Genomic DNA, 19,733 nt, shown 5'->3' with positions numbered 1-19,733 from the left:
CAGATAAATTATTAAAATGTATAGTAAATTAATGTCTTAATATACTTTTGAAAAATATTAATAATAGTATTAAAATGTAAACATTTAAACTTTTTCCATAAACGCTTAAAGTCTAAAGAAAATAAGCACTGATCTAGGATGACCATATAAATCTATCAACCATTTAGCATATAGATAATATTAATAATTGTTTTTGATTAAAAGAAAGTATTTAAATACATGCATATAAATAATTTAGCACATAGAAGTCATTATGCAATGAAAAATTTTGAATTTTATTTCTTAAATCATAATATATTTTCAATTTTCTATAGCTTTGGTGTACAAAACTGTTAATTTATCGGCCTCTTTAGGACATACCACGCTCCCGGTGGTGACGACTATTTGTAGTAAAATTTTCAATCAAGTTTTCAAACAAGTGACGACACCTTATCAATACACCTTGAATATAAGTAATAAGAATATAACCAAACTTCGTAAAAATTGTATTGAAAGAAAAACTATACCTAAAAGTGGTTACCAAACTGTAGTAAAAAAATTAAATGAGTTCTACTCTTTAGGTAGAAAACTAAAAAGTCGATTTTAAGGTGAATGAGTTAATAAGCGCTGGTCTATAATATTATGTTTAGTATTTGTAACTGGTTTTGTCTGGCAATGACATTTTACTGCATTCTTTTCTGTTATTAAATAAATAATTTACCTATTTAAAACATTCCTTAAAATATTAGTACAATAAATATATTTTTAATAGTATTATAATTATGTAAGTACCAATGTGTTTTGGACTATACATACATATATAAGTACTAGATTCTACGTAATACTTAGTATTATTACTATAGAAAAAAAGTAGAAAAGCGATCACATGAAAAAAAATAATCATACCTACTTGGCATTTTTGTCAAATCTACATTTCATCAATCTCATTTGACATTTGTAATTTGTATCTAATGTTAACTAGGTACCTATTACTATTGGCAGTATAGTTTATTAGCTTATAGTAAATCTATACCTATAGGTACCTATTCTATTTTAGCAATAGAGTGCATCTAAATATTAAACAGGTATGTAAACGTTGTGGGTACATCGTACATGTTAAATAATATCCTCGCCACCTCGCGGATCCGTTTGACGGGGAACTCTTCGGCTTGTCAATTATAATCCTGCTGTCGAAACTCGTAACTCATAAATGTTTTTTTTATAGTAGGTACGCCGATTGTGTATAATTACTATACACGTTTGTTTTGTAATACACTGCGCCACACGCCAGCACGGCTCCATATTCTAGATTACTCCACGTTATATAGGTAATTGTGTAATACTGTAGTCCGTAGTAGTCGGGTGGAGTATTTGATGGGGGGGGGGGGGGGCGAATGCCCACAACCATGTATTGACAGAAGGTCTGAATCCGGGCTTGAATTTATCACCAAATTAAAGATATTATACTATATAAATATGATTTTCATTTATAGTAAGTTGTCTAACCAGAAATCTCCTTTGAAAATGAATATTTAGCATTATTTCTTCTAGAAAAGTCATCACTCATCAGACACATAAGTGGTAAATTCAATACGGTAGATGTAAGCTTGTGTATAATAATTTTAGTGTCTTACTATCCTATGTAGTTAATTCTGTAACCAAAAAATATAAAAATATACCTACATAAACACAGCTTATAGTTATTTTAAGTTCAAATTTGGACAAAATTATATATTAAATAACCAAGAATAACAATTTTAGTTAATTTTTTGTAAGATTATAATATTAATTCAACTTACCGGCTACTGTTATTAATAATAGGTAATAACAATATAAATATAATATAAAATACCCTAGGCTGACGAGCCATCTCCATTCAGAATCTGTTTTCATATACAGTGATATTATATCATTGAATTACAATTTAATACCATACATTAGTGATCCACTTTTAACCTACTGTACAGCAGAGCAACACCCACTTACCCGCTTTTTTTTTTTTAATACTGAAAATAAATTTTTTTTATGGAAATATTCAAAATAGCCAATTTCTAATTAGTAAATCTAATCAACTTTTCATTTGTCAATCTTTCTGTTGCACCCTGTGGCCTGTATTCATATTACATATATATAATATATATCTATAAGTTTAGTAAAAACTATCAATTAAGGAGGGTTTGAACACAAACATGTATGCTACTGATTTCAATAGTAGATTAAAATAAGACAAATACACAATGATATTTAATAGAATGAACAATTTTCATCATTGAGGAAGTGTGAAGATTGATGATTAGGTAATAGGTATATTATTAAGAGAGACTAAAATAAGTAAAACAAATATTTTTTTTTCCGATAATAATAAATGTTCTGTTTCATGTTTGGTAACAGTACACAACAATTATCTATTTCAATAGGTACATAGTATTGTATAACATTATCTAATAACCTAAAAATAAATAAGAAATCAGAAAATTTGCGTATGAAGATTTCACATTGAATTAATTACAAAATGTACACAATTAAAAAAGAAAAAAGTGTAAACAAGCTAACTTAAAAAAGTCATATATTGTATTATATATTATACATAGTATATATTTACATTTATATAATATAATAGACGAATACATGAACATACAAGACATATATATATATATATATATATATCAGGCAAGGACACTCAAATAAACAATATCAACAATGTGGAAACAAAAAAATTACATTTAAAAATAGTATTTTTTTTTTTACAGAATTGCACTTTTTCTAACATTAATGTCTGTGAAGGTGACAAATAACATGAAAAAAAAAACAGTTTACAAGAAAATACAACCCACATGAAAATAAAAAAAATCTAGGGTGAGAATATTTATCTTTAACAAATAAACAAAAACTTAAACTTCTGTAATATTGTTTACAAGACTAACATATTGACTAGGTTTAGAGTCATGGCCACACAAAAATGTATGACTTTAATTTTCTTTTTAAATTTAAATGCTAAAATTTTTAAATTGGTAAAAAATAATCAATTAAATCAGGCTAACTTAATTAGGCTTAAAATAGTATTTCACTGTATTTTTTTATTAACTTTTATTTTTCTACATGTAGAAAATCCCAAACACTAGAGTTATGTATAATAAAAACTTCTAAGAAAGTTTAAACCACGAACAAAATTACTTTACTATAACATTTAAAAGTTTTATAGAAAAGATAATTTACTCTATGTTTTTAAAGAGTAAATTATCTGGACCAAATGGAAGTGATAAAAATATATATTATATTTTTACACAGGTTTGTAGGCATAACAAGGTGTATACATATATAGTATATACCATCATTAAATCACATGCACACACATATATTATACATTTAAGAATTAAAAATACCGACAATCATTACCCTATATTATTTAAAATTTATTTGCCAAGGTCATCAAAGCACAGGTAATGTTGAAGTTGTTCTCATTGGTCCGAATTAGACATGTTAGTGCCTTCTTCTTTAATTTCGCCAACTGTAGCATTGATCAATTTGTTATCTTTTAATGAGATCAACTGCAACACTTGTTCACCATTTTGCCCGGTGATGGCTACCAACTGATGTGGCACATTAATGGTTTCTACTTCACAATTTGATGAATCCATCCCACCACCGGGCTCAGACTTGGGCATATGATGCATAACCGGTGTGACAACCTGAAAATAATAATAATAGTTAAAGGTAATTATTTATCGGTAGGCTAGGAAACTGTACCTGTATGCTACCTTCACTAATTTGTTGACAAACACTTTGGTATAATGAAGTACTAACAGGAACAGTTATCATGCTTGATACTGAAAATACAACACTGTACATATTATTAAATAATCATTAAATAATACAAATAGTAGTTTGGCAAATAGTGAATTTTAATTTTAATTTATTATTATATTAGGTTATTGAGTCCACCTATTTATTAAGATGCAAAAATTCAGGCAATTTATAGATATGTGGTATGGCAGCCATACAATAAGCCATATGGAAAAAATCAAATCAAACCATTTCAATAATTAAAATGACTTTACATTGAGAACAATCACACATTGTACAACTTTCAATAACCGCAAAAAAAAAATAATTAATTTAAAAATACTAGAAACCCGTCACTTTTTGTCCCTATTCCCGGGCCACGGGAATAGGGACAAAAATAGACGGGTTTTTTACAACGTTGAATGTGAGTAGGAAGATCTAGATAAGATCATTTGATCCGTTAGATAATGCCGTTTACTTGTCACTATGTGGAGTGCACAGTGGAGTGTCGTTCACCGTGTGAAATTTGAAGAGCCTGAGCTTGTTTGCGTATTGAACGTTGTAGACTTTGAAGATAGTATTTGTCCGTATTCTCGGGAGTTGTTACAGTACGTTTTTTTTTTTAACTGTCCCTGTTGTTGAAAAACTATCGACCCACCCACCCAATAGTTTTCCAATTGGGAACAGCACCGCGACGTCCGATGTTGAAGTGAAGTCTGAATGCGCGCTGCACCTTAACTACCGATTCATTGTTTTTCACAAACGCATCATACGCAAACGGTGAACGACAATTCACTGCGCCAAAGTGACAACTAAACGGCATTAATTGACGGACCGAATGAGCTTATCTAGAACTTCCTACTCACATTCAATGTTGAGAAAAAACCTTAAATTTTTGTCCCTATTCCCATGGCCCACCCAGTATAATATGATGTTAATTACAATTCGTGAAAATATAGTACCTGTAGCCTTTATCTTTCAAATAGAAAAAAAATAACTGAATATTAGGAGTGAGATTTTTTCCATTGAGGCAGGTTTTTGTATTAAAAATTCTGTGTGGAAAGCTTAAAATGCATAATAGATAATATCTATTTTATTAAACAAGTTATTGAAGTACATGATACAGTAAATAACAATGATACTAACATCTGAAGCACAGATAAAATAAAAACAAATCAATATTAAAATGTATGAACTAAGCTAACATGAGAATTAAATATCTGATTTGGATTGTTGGACAATAATCTATCTGAAAGGGCTCAATAATATTATGCTTAACCAGAGGAGAGAATCAAAGAGCCAGTTGTACTGTCTGCGGTTAAGCTTCGATTACACTAAATCAACTGATAACACATATTTAACCGGGTAAATTCGGCCAATTAAACTCTGGTTAACTTAAATCGGAGATGGTACAACTGGCCCTAAATGTATAAACTTTATTTATATCTATCTATTGTTTCATGTTTTTATGTTATATTAAAAATATACAGCTAACATTAAAGTTTTAGATTCTGAGTGGAACAATGAATGTATTAATTTTACAATGATGTGCGTTTTTTTTTTTTTTTTTGTGGCTGTCATCACCTTTTAGGACAGTAAAAGTGCTTGGATTTTCTTCAATAGTAACTTTTCTGATAGGAAAGTGAATCTAGTTGGTACTTTGGGGGGTCAAACGTAAAAATATCACAGTAGTTTTCAAAAGCGACGTGAAAAAAAAAAGAAAAATTAAGAAAAAACAGGAATTTTTACACAAAACCTATTTTTGAGAAAATAGATTTTGGTTTTTGGTGTACCTCTAAAACAAATGACAGTAAGGACATGAAATTTTGACTGAATGTTTATAATTGCATTTCCTATATATTGACATTGTCAATTTCCATTTTTTTAAGTTTTTTTTTCTATAAATAACAATAAAATTTTATCTGTTGAGTAAAAAAGCTTGAAAATTTAATAGATGGCTCCTAGGTTATTGTTTCAAAGGCAGATGAAAAAAATTAAAAATCCTTAGTCACAGTTTTTTTTATAAGCATTTAAAGTTCAAATGTTGACAACATTTATCAAATTTATAATTTATTAATTATTTTGTAGTTAAAAATGTATAAAATGTTTAACTTTTATGGCTAAGGATTGAAAATTTAAAACAAGGCTCCACGTAAATAGGTTAAATATAAATTACTTTATTCACAATAATATCATCAAATATATTTGGTAATATCATAGGCTGACTGACCGTTTTCGCTCAGAATCGTTTTTCTTATACAATGATATTATATCATTGAATTCAAATTTAACACCATCCATTTCAGTGACCCACTTGTAACCTACTGTACAGCATACCGACATCCAGTTACCCACCTTTTTTTTCTATGTTGTTCAATTGTAATTTTATTTAACTTAATAGAATTTTTATTTAAGATCAAGATTATTTTCATTTCATTTCTGTATAAACAATAAACATATAAGCATATTTACCTTGTCCATCTTCACCGGTAATAATTATTTGACCTTCTTGATTCAATGTGGCTTCAGGTACATTATTTAATATATCTACAGTTACACCATCTTGATTTTGGCCTTCGCCAAGGGTATGAACAGAATGAACTGTGTGGCCGTTTGGTCCCTGGGAAGCATTTATCTAGGTATAAAATATATATGTATAATAAATAATTAGTAATTAATTTATTATCTATCAAAACAATACTTACAACTCCTTGAACATGGGCCTGAGTTCCATCAGGTAACGTAATAATTGGGTTATTTGGATCAACATGAAATATGGACATTGACCCATCAACATTACTAATCGAATGGAGGAAAGCCGGTGAATACTGTACCTTATTAAAAATATTCGTTGTAAATATTTTTAAATTTAATTTTAATAAATTTCAAATTAAACCTGTGTTAGTTGTTGTTGTTGTTGTTGTTGTTGTTCCTGTGCATCAGGTGAATTTCGTGATTCAATACTAGTGGCTTTAGGATTGAATTTGAGCACAGAAGTTACAATTGATTGGCTTGCAACATTATTAACAATTGTTTTTGCTTCATCTTCTTCACTAAACGTAGGCAATAAATCTTCACGGCCATGGTATTTATAACAGTTTATAACAATCTGTCGTAGTGCTCTTGTCCAAGAAATCTGGTAATACAATAAATAATGAAAAAAATATTGAACATTTCTAATAATAATTACCTACTTTTTGTTTCTCATCCTCGCATCGAGCATCCATTCTAACATTTGCCCAAGGTAATTCATTGGGCCACCAAGGCGGTCGAGTACTTTCTCTGCCCCAACCAGGTTTCCCTCTACCTAATAAATACAATAAAATACATTATTATAGATAAGTATAACAGAACAACAATTTTAATTGAACCAATAAAATCTGTTTTTACATGCAATATTTAAAAAAATTGTATACTGATATTGAATTTATTTTTTAATTTAATAAATAAAAGTGAATTTGCTTGTAGCTCTAATAGCTTAAATCCAGCTTTGAGAATAGTTAGTAGGTTAGACTATATAAAATTGTTTATATCATAACTGTACATTTAGCTGAAGTAAAATAGGAACTACTGTAGCCTTGTGTTCATGGAAATAAATTAAAATAGCAAAATATTTATCCAATACCAATATGTATTTGTATAATACTCATATGAACATCTAATTTTCATTATCGTGTGAATCTTAGTTTATATCCTAAATATTAAATTAATCTTACCCGTGGAATACTTCAACATTAAAGGTATAAATGCTCTTAATTGAGCCTGAGTCATTTTTTCAACAGGAGTTGGAATTCCATCTAAAATGAGCGGTGGTAGCTCATATAGAGTAGGGTCATCTGGAATAGGTGGTGGTGCATGTTGTGCTAATGCAGTATCCAGTTGGTCCATAACAGTGGCACGTAAATTTTTTACCTTAAGATATAAATGTTTTGCAATATTAATTTAAATATTCTACACTATAAATCTAAATTTACTTACAACATCTTCTAAAGGTTTTGCACCAAAGCATTTAAAACCCGTGGTTTCCTTTCCAGGTGTCGCTACTAATACAATTGCTTGTTGGCCAACTCTGGTGGCAAACTCATCAATGGTAACCTTAAATGCAAAATTTAAATTGTACACAATAAATTAGTATATTGTAATACTAAACACTCACTTTGAGTTTACGTAGTAACCGATTGTGCTGTCGTTTTCGAATAGATGGATTGGTCTCAAATGAATGTGGTCTTTTTCGCTTCTTTGATGACACAATTGCAGCAGCAGCAGCCATTCCAACTGGTCCTGATCGACACAAACCATAACAAAGACCCCTAGTGTTCGACGATCCGCTATTGCGTTTTTCTACCAGCCAAACACAAACACACACACGCAAAACAAAAAAAAAAAAAAATAGTGCAAAACAAAATAAAGACAAAACATGCATAATAATTACAAAAATAAACCATTTTTTTTTTTTTATTTGTTCTATATTTAAAATGAAAAATAATATATTGACAAAGCTATGAAAATAAAAAACAATATAAAATCAATGTCAACTGCTTTCATTATTTTTATAGTTATATTATCGAGTATTGCAGCGGTTCCCAACGTGTACGCAGCATAGTCTTTACAGGGGGCGCTGTGCTTCCATAGATTTTATATGGTTAAAATATACTTGAAAACCCGACAATTTCGGCGATGGAAACAGATATAATTATATAAATGATGTATAATTTTATTTAAATATATATTTTCATATCATCCTTGCAACTTTTTTGGATTTTATTTATTTTTTCTATTTCTTATGATTAGTCATGCTGACTTGAGAAGGGTGCTGCGAGCTAAAAAGTTTGGGAACCGCTAGAGTATTGTATAATATCAAGATTGTTTAGTGTTAAAAAGAAGCAGTGAATAATAAATAATAATAATAAAGTGCCACTTGTTAGAACACAAATATTAATAAAACGTTAAGCTAACCTGCTGCAGCAAGCTGTGCAGTCACATCATCTCCCATTGCTGCAGACATCAAATCACTTTTACTCTGGTTGGAGTCCCCATCGCAGTCATCAGATGATAAACAACCATCATCATCTAGATCGCTGTCTCCAGTCATATTCATATCATTTCCACTACGATCCATCATAATAATGGTTTGTCTTAAAAATGACCTATAAATTAAATTTTAATAAATCATGTATTAATGACTCAAACAAAAAATTATATATTTTAATACCTCACAAGTTAAGAATTCAGTCAAATATTCAATTGAAATCTTTAAGATTGAACAATATTAATTCCCGATAAAATGTAATGTCTGGTTGTAATCCAAATTGAGTAATCTATGAAACAAAAATATTAATATATCTTAAGTTTTTAATTATATAAATCTATATGCATATAGGTAGGTACCACAATAATTACAAACTATAATCAAGTCACAAATACATTTGACAAATGAGTCATAAACATATTATATGTAGGTGCCTACTTCAATATTTATACAAATTAACATAATTTTATACTTTTTTTTAGATAATCTAATTTGTGTTAATAAAATTGTTGAATACACTAAATTATGTAGGTAAATCTATGATTGTTAGGTTGAATACGATTATTACCTAAATAATTTAAGATTAAATACTTAGACATTTATGTTTAAAATTGTAGTTAAACATTCAACATTAAAATTATCTTTAAAAATAATATAAATGAAATGAAAAATTTGCTTACCCAAACATAAAATATAACAAAAATATCCATAACAATCATGGTAATAAATTAGAAGGTGGTGTACATATATGACTAATGGTTGATTAATTTAAAAATAAAAAAGTTAACATTTGGTAACAATATTATTACAAGCTTAATATTTTACTCAAAAATATTATTGTATTAATACAAACGGATGTAGAATAAAATATAAGACAAGAATAAAATCATTTAAAAAAAATTCCAAAATTACATAAGTAATAAATAGGTATACCTAGGTACCTAGTTAAAAAACTAATAACACTAATAGCAACTAAAAGTCAGATAACATCTATTGTTATTTAAAAGATTGAGTTTAATCCCAATTATTCTTATCTACAACCTAACTAAGGAGCATTATAGCAGCAGGCTATCAACAATATTTTTATTGTGATAACAAATTTAATAAGTAAACAATTAATTGTAAAACAAAAAATCTGAGTAAGTTTGAACTCTTTAAGAACTTAATACATAAACTATTTTAATAGTTTAAACATTTATTAAACTACTACTAAAATACTTTAAGTAGGCAATAGTAGTAAATTATTATTATCAAATGCAAGCACAGTTATGGTAATTTAATTATTGAATTGGCGATGATAAGAGCAAATAAGTAGGTTATCAATAATTCAGTTTAGGTAGGTATACTGTATTATAATATTATTTTTATCAGTGGTTACAACTTAGTACTTACAATCAAATAGTTTTGAACATTTTGTAATACAAAACATAGGTAACTTAACCATTTTAAATTATGATGGATGGTATCCAGCAATAATGGCATTTTTTTAAAACTAAAAACTATATTAGAATTGTAGATAAATATGATATGAACGCCTGATAATGAAAATAGAATAATACATTCCCTCGTTGGTACGTTTGGGTACTTTTTTTCCGAAATTTTAGTGTACCATAATGATGAGAGTAATAATATACATATTAGATAATTTTGAAACTCGCGGCATATTAATCATAAATACTTTATGCCAACTCGCCCAACTCATAGGAGCAATACGTACATAAGTGAACATTTAACGTTTTAGACGCCGTCAACATGAACATTGTTGTTGTGTACTTGCGTCTGCGTGCGAGTATTTCCGAGATAACGGAGTAAACAACGCTTTGCGCGATTGATAGTGACGGGACAAAGGAAACCGAACAACATGGAAATGTCCAAATAACGATAATATTAAATAACGTCCATTCCCACAACGAACGAAATTCGATAATAATATTATATTAATATGATTAAAACGAAAGAAATCGTAAAAATTGTATTGCATACACGATATTAGTGGGGGGAAAAAAACCAAATAAAATAATAACGAAAAAAATCCAAAAAGCTCAGTCCGCAGTCGTATTTCGGAGTACATGATGTGTGGGGAGAAATTCGAAAATTCAATAGGCGCGCCAAATCAAGTTTTGTAAAAGACACCGTCAAAATGGAAAGGGGGAGGGGAAGTTAGAGCTTGAACCATAAGTTTGCGAGACAAGAAAAGAATGGAAAAATGGCAAACATATTAAATTAGGCTTGACAGTTACTAACTGCGGCGCTCCTACTTCAACAACATGCTCGTGTTGATACCGCCGCCACCAAGTACCGCTTCGAATACTATACTACAAGTCTTCAACTATAGTATTACTGCCTACAACTAATAGTTTACTACTACTACTACTACTAGTTGTTACTACTATATACGAGTACTACTGTCGCGGAGCACGACGGCACACATGTATATTATAATAATAATAATATTATGCTGGGCGCAACTCCTAAGGCGCAGCAACAACAACGTCGCGGCGGCGTCGGCGTCGACGGATTTCCTAGAGAAGCACCGCCGCCGCCGCAGCCGCAGTGTGTGTCATGTGTTGTTCGTGCGTGTGCCGCGTCGATTACATTACGAGAGAAGGTAACGGAAAACAAAACGGTCGCGCCCGGCCTGGCTGAGTATACCGGTCCGAACGCGAGCTCGGGGGGGACCCACCGGTGTGGAAATCGTCGTCGCGTGTGACAAGACGTTCCGCGGGGAGACCGAATGAAAAAAAAAAAGCCCAAGTGGCGGCACGCATGATAGTACGTATTAGAATCGACGCGACATACCGATGGTGACGATAATGAATAATACTAGAGTACGGCTGCGTACGCACCTGCGTGACGGGAGAACGGCGGCTGCGGCGTCGGCGTCGACCACAACGGCGGCGGCAGTGGTGGCAGTGCCCGTGTTGGCGGAGTCCATCGCCCGTACGCGGCGCGCGCAAAAAACCGTCGACGGCGGCACGCCAGCACCCCGTCCGGCTACAACTATCTCTTGGTCGCGACCGATCGCGTCTTTTTCACCGGCGCGACGCCTTTGAAACAGCCCTGTTCGTGGACACGAACGGCGCGTGTACGGAAAACCACTTCGGGGTACGTAACGCGAACAGAGGGAAAACTGTGATAGTGTGATGTAACGATGACAAAAAAAACTCGCCGCGTATACCTATATTTGATATGACGTTATATGCGTATGATTATTTTATGTATATTATAGTTTATATTGTATAATGGTGTACGTGTATTATACCGTGGAACACACGCACGTCACGGGGACGCGGGCTGCGCGTTGTTATCGATCGGCCCCGTCCGTCCGGCCAATCGATGTCGTCGCCATTTTGGTTGTTCAGCCGTCGTCGTCTACCGTCGTAACTCGTAGCAGCAGCAGTCGTCGCCGCCGCCGCCGCTGGTCGTGCCGTGCTGTGCAAATGTGCAATTCGACTAGACCCTCACAACACGGTAGATTATCTGCCGTCCACGCTCCCACAGAGTCTCATTCGAGATGTAATTAATATATTATACGATACACTCGTATTATGTAATATAATAATAATATTGTTATATTATACAATATACCGCGCTTAAAGGTATAATTATAATAATAATAATAATAATAATATTGTGTTTATTGCGATAACGGTTTTTAGTAGTAGTCACTAGTCGTCGTCTTCGTCGTTGTCGCAATTAAATACGCGTCTGCGCACCGACCCGTTCACGTCACTTTCGGATATTTCGCCGCCCCAGCGACACGTCGCTCCACTCGAGACAGTTCCCGCACCAGTACGGCCGTGTCGTTCGCGAAAAACCGTTCGCCGAAAACCTCGGGCGCCAGATTGTTTTCCCCGTTCAATTGTCGTTTCGACACCCAAACAGCGGTGAGTGTGCAAGGCGTGAGCACGCGCGCGCGTCGTAGTTGGTAGGCCGTGCTGACCCGTACGTGTCGGTGGTTACTAGTTTTGCGCGCGTCAAGACGTGCTGAACCGCGGCAGCCAGAAGACATTTTGTCACTCGCTATACGCCATTGGTGCGCGCGCTCCGCCATCTACCGGTAAATGAGCTCATTCTAAGTTTTGTTTTACCCGCCAAATTTCGAAATAGTATGCCTAGTACGGTTTTTTGGGTCCGAGCACCGTTAAGTTTGTGTGGAGCCTCGGAGGACCTGTCGTTCCCCTAATTAATAATTTATTATTTATTCGCTGTACAGTAGTAGGCAGTAGTATACAAATGATTTTGTGTGGTATTGTATGGCAAGTGCTGGAGTGAGTGACGTGTGCGGAACGAGCCGCAGGCGAGTGCTGCATTTTGCTCAAGACTGAAATTGCCTTCCCGCACGAGCCACACATACTTTTTTGTCACGCCTCTACATTCATCGATCAGTGTCTCGGGGTTTGGTACTTTGGTTGAGTAGAGGATACGCCCGGTATATTTGCGGAATTCCACTTTACCGCACATCACTTTTTGGGTTTTCCTTTTAGCACTATAGGGATTCCCACTTTACCGCCCATTAGTCAAATGAAGGTCGCTTTCAAACGCTTCAACCGTCATCCAAAAGTTATAGTGCAGGCATGACAAAAAAACTATTCCGAGATGCCGTCTGATGGATTCACTAATAATTAGCTCTGACGTCACATCAAATCAGAAAAATTTATAATTATAATTCTTAATTATTTGTTGATTAATGTTGGTGGGGTCGTTATTAAAAATATTATATAACCAACTAATTAATTAATTATTTAATAAATAATTAACTAATTAATTATCAAATGCTAAATAGAAATTATTATTTACGCTTTGGGAGATAATTTTTAAACATTTTCAATTTGAGAAATGGATATGTAGGTACATCCAGGGCCGGCTCAAGGTATAGGCGAGTTAGGCACCTGCTTAGAGCAGTACTTTAGTAGGGGAACAGCATTTTAAAAAAAGTGATAATATTATTATTTTAGGGGAGGAAAAATTGTATTTTACATAGTGTACTATTTTTGCATGAGCCGGTCCTAGGTACATCTGACATTTGTAAGGTATAACAAATTAATTTAACCGAACTGTTTCTCTCCATTTTCTACATATAGATAAGTAGAATATGATTTTCATTTTAGATGTTTGTGTTAAGGTAGACAATACTAGGTAGGTAGTTGCACAATTTTAATACCTTACTTATTTTATTGGTTAGTTGTTGATAAGTGATAACTTAAGCACATAAAGCTCATAAGTCCCAATAGATATATTTTTTAAGTATACTTTACAAATCACAGATCATTTATTTATACATTTTTTAACACTTAAAATATTATACTAATTGTACAGTCAATGCCATCTGTGATGACTTTTGGGCACTTCATCATAATCATCCATATCATCATCATCATCTTCACAAGAATGTGGATATTCCGACCTATGATTATCGTGTTTTGGTTTAAGTATTTCTAAATAAAAAATAAAACTTATTACCTAACAATGTTAAATTAAATAAACAATTTTAAAATTTACTTCTCTGGCAAAATTTTCCAAACCATCCTTGTTGACATCGACAGATTCTATTTGCTGTACAATATCCATGACGACAAGGCCTTTTACAATTATAATATTGTTTTATTGGTTGACCAATTTCACAATGGTCTCCTTGAAAACCAAATATACATCTACATTTGTTCACTCCTTTACATTTTCCACCATTTAGACATGGTATAATACATTTAGCTAAAATGTTTGACTTTCTATTAGAATTAATCATTTTTCAAACAAGAAAAACTTACAGTATTCACATCGTAAACCATAAAACCCCTTAGGACATTGACATGTGTCTTTTTGTATGCATTTTCCACCGTTTAAACACTTTTCTGCACAAATACCTGAAATTTGTATAAAAATATGATCAATACATTTTGTTTTTGTTATTTTTATCATAGGCAAACAGTAACAACTAAATTAAGATGGTTGTGCAAAAAATTACATTTTCGAGAATAATTTTCCAAAGAGGATTGCATGGTGCGAATAAAAAATTAGATAGTCTCATAAGAGTCAATCATGCTGGAGAACTTGGAGCTGATCGTATATATGCAGGGCAGATGGCAGTGTTAGGTTTGTTAAAAAATGGATTATTAACTATATTATTATCAATTGTTCTTAATTATTTGATTACTTTTAACCATTTTTTAATTTTAGGAAACAGTAGTGTAGGTCCAAAGATTAAAGAGATGTGGGAACAAGAAAAAGTACATAGAAATAAATTTGAACAACTTATAATTCAAAATAGAGTGCGGCCATCATTGCTATTTCCTTTATGGCATTGTGCCGGCTACGTACTTGGAGCTGGTAAATATTATAAGAAAAAAATAATTGAAACTAAAAATATTTAATTAATATATAAATGGTATTTATAGGTACAGCACTTATGGGTCCTAAAGCTGCTATGGCTTGCACTGTTGCTGTGGAAACTGTTATCGTAGAACACTACAATGATCAATTGCGAGACCTGATGAATGATCCCGAATCTGACAAAGAGCTTCTTGAAACCATTAAAAAGTTTAGGGATGAAGAACAAGAACATCACGATTGTGGTATTGATCATGGGGCTGAGCAAGCCCCATTTTATGATGCATTAACAAAAGTTATAAAAACTGGGTGCAAAGTAGCTATTGAAGTAGCAAAAAGAGTGTGAAGTTATTATCTATATGAAATCATATTATAATCATGGTTAAATATTTAAATTATGTAATATACTTTTAAAAGATGAATATTTATATTAATTGGTTAAAATTGTTACCTCCTTCACAGTGTGGTCCTTGAAAACCTTGTGGACAACGACAGACACCTGGCGCAACACATGTCCCATTATTCATACACTGTGGATAGCACAATGCTGTTTTGCAATACTGTCCCATATAACCTTCAGGACACTGACATATTTTGTCTGCATTGCACCAACCGTTGTTTTCACATTTTTTATCACATACTAAGTCGAGACCTTTGAAAATAATTATACATATTATTTTACAGTTAATAACGTAGGTATCAGTTCCGATTACTTTCAAAAAATAAATTTTAAGCTATTATAAAATAACTAATAAATTATTAAGTTAGATAATCAATTTGTATAAATTCAGAATTCAATACCAAAAATTAAAAATTACTGAAGGTTATATTTTATTGTTAATTATAAAATAAACTAAAAGTAAACTATTTGATGTGTTTATGTTTTCTGAAAACAAAATACCCGATTAATGTTAACAAAAGTAAAATGGTTAGGTGTTTAAGGGCATCTGCATAGAATGTAAATTGGTATAATTTTCCATTTCTCAAAATTATCTTTGATAAATAATTTCATTATAAAAATTTCTTTGAAATAAATTAAATTTTATAGTTGAACATTTGAACTAAAGAACAATACTTTCTTATAAATATTAAATATTTCCTCCTTTTCGCTTCAAATTTCGACTGATGCCCTTTTTATAGGCAAAAGTGAGTATGCTGATGCGACTAGACTATTATCCAGAAACCACCTGTTACATGTTTTTTCAATTTTAAATACCTTTGTAGCTAGCGCGCAATATATGTTATAAAGCTAAATATGAATGGATAAATATTTTTATTGATTAATTACGTTTGGATGAAGGCAAAGCATGTTTCTTACTTGTACTTTTACTTGTACCTCTAACCATACACTCTTTTCTGAGTTTCACTTTTAATGGTGTATCAGGTAAAGCACGACCTTTTCTGTTTTGTATCAATAGCCGTATGTTGAAACTAGCAATGCCTGATCTGTTGCCGGAACATGGCAACAATATACTGAAAACTGAAACCAATAAATGCATATTTAAATCACAAATCACAATCAACATTAATATAGTATATATTTTAAATAGATTTGCATTTATTTTTTAGTATAGTTATGTACTTTGTATGTTGTAATGATCAACAATTATAATGTCAACTGGGATAAATAATGTCAAATTAAGAAGGAACGAAACCATAGGCGTGTCCAGACCTCATTCGCAGGTCGTGCATAACAGTGGCATATTAAAGCGAAGGGTTAATGCATCAAAAAAAAAAAAAATTAACCAAGGTTTGGGAAAATATGACCCCTACATTTTTAAATAGCTTTATCATCTGATAATAATTAAATCAGTTTTACTTTTTTTATTTGGAATAAAAAACAATATTCCTTTTATCAGATAAATAAATAACTAGGTAGGTTATTTGAAATTGTATTTAGTAATTTCAATACTAATAATACTTCATACAAATGTTTAATTTTACGAGATGAAAATCAAAAAACTTAATACGAAATAAAAAACTTAGAAAAAAAGTTTATATTATGCACTGCAATATTTATAATTACCTATGCTGGATAAAATTTCGCAGGTCATGCCCGTGCATGACAGGCATGACCTGTAAACACGCCTATGAACAAAACTATTGTCTACTGCCAAAAAAAAAAAACAAAATTGATTTAGTTGAACTACAAATTTTTAATATATTTTAGATTCTGAAGCGGGGCTACGAATTTAGTGATTTTACATCGATGTTGTTTATTTTATTTTTTTCATTTATGTGTGATGTACCTACACGATAAATTTAGAAGTCGAAATAATACTGTCAGTGGTTACTATTCTCTTTCTCTAAATGTTTATTAAAATATGACATTTATTCACTTTTTTGTTCTATATCTAAGCGTACAGTAGCCATAGATATACCTATCTGATATCATATTTATACAAATATAAGAACTACACATTTTTAGTTAGGTAGGTATCTATTGACTAGTATACATATATTAAATCAGTTTTCTTATAATTAAACCTTCGATGATGTTCAATCTAATTAATCATTGTTCGATAATGATCCCTGTGATAAAATAATAATTATTATTTATAGATACCTATTATCTATAGTTTATGTTTACATAATTTTATAATTCAAGACTAGGTATAATGAACAATTCGTATGAAAACATTTAATGTTTTATAAAATCAAAGATTACAAACAATTATATTTGAATCTATATTATATAAATAACAACTAGGTAGGTAATAGATACCTAGGTGGCTAGGTATAGGGCGTAAATCCTTAAAGTTGATCTGCAATCTAGATTAAAGTATATGGGGGCACTAGGGCAACCTACCTACCTATATCTATAAATTATTAGAGCTACTAATTATATCATCATCAGTATTCAATGTAATAAATAATCAATAATCTTATTAATTAAAAATAATTTTTCAATTTTTAAATAAATTGTTTGATACATTAATTATAATAGTATGGACTATGGACACGGGCACAACTGACAGTTCAAAAAAACGATAAGGGGGAGAAATGTACTTCGCTTTATGTGTCATATTTATAAAATAACAAATAATATATTTGATTTGTGCATAATGTGTATTGTAATATTTTATTCAATAGGTCTTTTGTGTTTTGTCATTTTTGCTAACGCCTACTGCTTTTATAAAACATAATCCCTAATATCCTTACAAAAACGGAATCTGTAGCCTGTAGGTACAAATCGTTTCGGTAGCGCACTATTGTGAATAGGGTGTAAGTAGTAGGTATGTGACTACTGTAGTTTGGTTATACCTTATACAATAGGCACCTACATTTATTACCGATTATGGCCATTTCTTTGAAATCTATAAAATCCTCTTATAATCCTAAACTCTAAAGGAACACAATATTTATGATCGTGATGTATAGACCTTGCTATATAATACCTACCTATACCTGAAAGGCTACACACATGTTTTAAGCAAAATTGAGTTTTCACAAATTTAACAATCAATAGTCACTAGTCAGTGGTAAATATTTTATCAAATACAAATTTATAATGACATGTAGTTATTTTTTAGTACGCTTAGTCATAATTTTCGGTGGGTACCTACATACTGCACAATATAAAAAAAATGTGTGACGGGTGTTTCAGGTACATTTATGTTTTATAAAGGTCCAACATACTGCGGCGCGCGGCGGTAGCGTAACATTTTTTCGTCTTGGCGGTGCCAATTCATTTTACCGCCACCGCTGCAGTGTGTGGGGCCCTTTACTAAACACATTTATAAATTAATATGAATTATTAAATAAATAAAAAGATATGTTTAATGTCCGTATGCATAGTCAATTTATGTGTCGCATAAGTACATAACACATAGTTTAACATGCCTTATGTGAAACAAAATATATATTAAAGTATAAAAATATTTTTTTATTTTTTTTCCTTTATTTAAAATATACAATCTATTCCTACCAGGCACAATAAGTATACATGTGGTAGAGAGTGAAATTACATATAACTATATATATTATACATTAATACAACTAAAAAAGAGGAGAACTAACATAAACATATATATTTAATGAAAACACGAGATGTAAGAAGCCATCAATGATACTCACTTAGTATAAAAATATAAGTAAAAAATATCAGTTTTCGATTCTGAGTGGAACGATGAATGTATTGATTTTATAATGATGTGTGTTTTTTATTTTTTTATTTTTTTATTCTTGTGTCTGTCATCACCTTATAGGACAGTAAAAATGCTTTGATTTTCTTCAACACTATCTTTTCTGATAGGAAAGTAAATCTAGTTGGTACTTTGAGGGGTCAAAACTAAGCATTTCGCGGTAATTTTCAAAAGCGCCGTGAAAAACAAAAGAAAAATTAAGGATAAACGGGAATTTTTACGCAAAATCTGTTTACGAGAAAATCGATTTTGGTTTTTGGTGCAACTCTAAAATAAATGAACGTATATACATGAGATTAGATTTGAAAATGTAATACAAGATTATCCATAAGTTTGTCTATCTTTATCAAAAAAAAATGTCTACAAGAAAGTCAAATTAAATTTTTATGAGCGTTTGAAATTCATATTTTTATAACATTTGATATTCACTCGATTTCTCATGTAACGATTTTCTTATTTTGGTGTAATTA

General features: G+C 31.3%; 3 protein-coding genes across 16 annotated transcripts in view; 1 reads left to right on the top strand and 2 right to left on the bottom strand.

The window, feature by feature from the left end:
• Positions 1-2,519: 2,519 nt before the first annotated feature.
• Positions 2,520-11,778, bottom strand: LOC132949327 (DNA-binding protein Ewg-like). 11 transcript variants are annotated; one of them, XM_061020156.1, is made up of 12 exons: positions 11,638-11,778; positions 8,975-9,080; positions 8,719-8,909; positions 7,919-8,103; positions 7,741-7,857; positions 7,479-7,674; positions 6,957-7,069; positions 6,659-6,898; positions 6,468-6,596; positions 6,235-6,397; positions 3,727-3,806; positions 2,520-3,668 (listed from the first exon to the last, which is right to left on the bottom strand). In XM_061020156.1, the coding sequence occupies exons 3-12, from the start codon at positions 8,882-8,884 to the stop codon at positions 3,438-3,440; spliced, it is 1,620 nt and encodes a 539-aa protein (XP_060876139.1). In that variant the 5' UTR covers positions 8,885-8,909; positions 8,975-9,080; positions 11,638-11,778; the 3' UTR covers positions 2,520-3,437. The 11 variants fall into 11 exon arrangements, 10 of the variants coding, with proteins under 10 accessions (XP_060876139.1, XP_060876144.1, XP_060876143.1 ...); XM_061020161.1 differs by having other exon boundaries at positions 6,235-6,382; XM_061020160.1 differs by having other exon boundaries at positions 6,468-6,590.
• On the top strand, positions 11,329-15,546 carry LOC132949330 (5-demethoxyubiquinone hydroxylase, mitochondrial). Of its 3 annotated transcripts, none has more exons than XM_061020172.1 (4): positions 11,329-11,563; positions 14,713-14,884; positions 14,969-15,118; positions 15,187-15,546. In XM_061020172.1, the coding sequence occupies exons 2-4, from the start codon at positions 14,737-14,739 to the stop codon at positions 15,462-15,464; spliced, it is 576 nt and encodes a 191-aa protein (XP_060876155.1). In that variant the 5' UTR covers positions 11,329-11,563; positions 14,713-14,736; the 3' UTR covers positions 15,465-15,546. The 3 variants fall into 3 exon arrangements, with proteins under 3 accessions (XP_060876155.1, XP_060876154.1, XP_060876153.1); XM_061020171.1 differs by lacking the exon at positions 11,329-11,563 and adding an exon at positions 12,539-12,678; XM_061020170.1 differs by lacking the exon at positions 11,329-11,563 and adding an exon at positions 12,712-12,851.
• Positions 14,004-19,733, bottom strand: part of LOC132949329 (protein shifted-like) — a 23,386-nt gene continuing 17,656 nt past the window's right edge. Inside the window, exons 4-8 of one of the 2 annotated variants that reach the window (XM_061020169.1) lie at positions 16,455-16,598; positions 15,570-15,770; positions 14,560-14,655; positions 14,294-14,503; positions 14,004-14,229 (exon numbers count right to left, since the gene is read on the bottom strand). In XM_061020169.1, coding sequence (XP_060876152.1) covers positions 14,111-14,229; positions 14,294-14,503; positions 14,560-14,655; positions 15,570-15,770; positions 16,455-16,598 — 770 coding nt within the window. In that variant the 3' untranslated portion in view covers positions 14,004-14,110. Of the gene's footprint in view, positions 14,230-14,293; positions 14,504-14,559; positions 14,656-15,569; positions 15,771-16,436; positions 16,599-19,733 lie in introns of both variants that reach the window. The other variant, XM_061020168.1, reaches the window with a different exon arrangement.

Source organism: Metopolophium dirhodum, chromosome 7 (genome assembly GCF_019925205.1).
Source record: "Metopolophium dirhodum isolate CAU chromosome 7, ASM1992520v1, whole genome shotgun sequence".
NCBI lineage: Eukaryota > Metazoa > Arthropoda > Insecta > Hemiptera > Aphididae > Metopolophium > Metopolophium dirhodum.
Note: the sequence above shows the minus strand (reverse complement) of the source record. Positions and strands in the feature narration are given on the sequence as shown.

What these genes read in the sequence shown, in the direction of transcription:
- LOC132949327 (XM_061020156.1), bottom strand. Translation starts at nt 8,884, where the DNA reads ATGATGGATCGTAGTGGAAATGATATGAATATGACTGGAGACAGCGAT. An exon ending in GGTTACTACGTAAACTCAAA is followed by an intron (nt 7,858 to 7,918) that starts GTGAGTGTTTAG and finishes TTTGCATTTAAG; the next exon opens with GTTACCATTGATGAGTTTGC. An exon ending in GCGAGGATGAGAAACAAAAA is followed by an intron (nt 6,899 to 6,956) that starts GTAGGTAATTAT and finishes TTGTATTACCAG; the next exon opens with ATTTCTTGGACAAGAGCACT.
- LOC132949330 (XM_061020172.1), top strand. Translation starts at nt 14,737, where the DNA reads ATGGTTGTGCAAAAAATTACATTTTCGAGAATAATTTTCCAAAGAGGA. An exon ending in AGGGCAGATGGCAGTGTTAG is followed by an intron (nt 14,885 to 14,968) that starts GTTTGTTAAAAA and finishes TTTTAATTTTAG; the next exon opens with GAAACAGTAGTGTAGGTCCA. An exon ending in CGGCTACGTACTTGGAGCTG is followed by an intron (nt 15,119 to 15,186) that starts GTAAATATTATA and finishes TGGTATTTATAG; the next exon opens with GTACAGCACTTATGGGTCCT.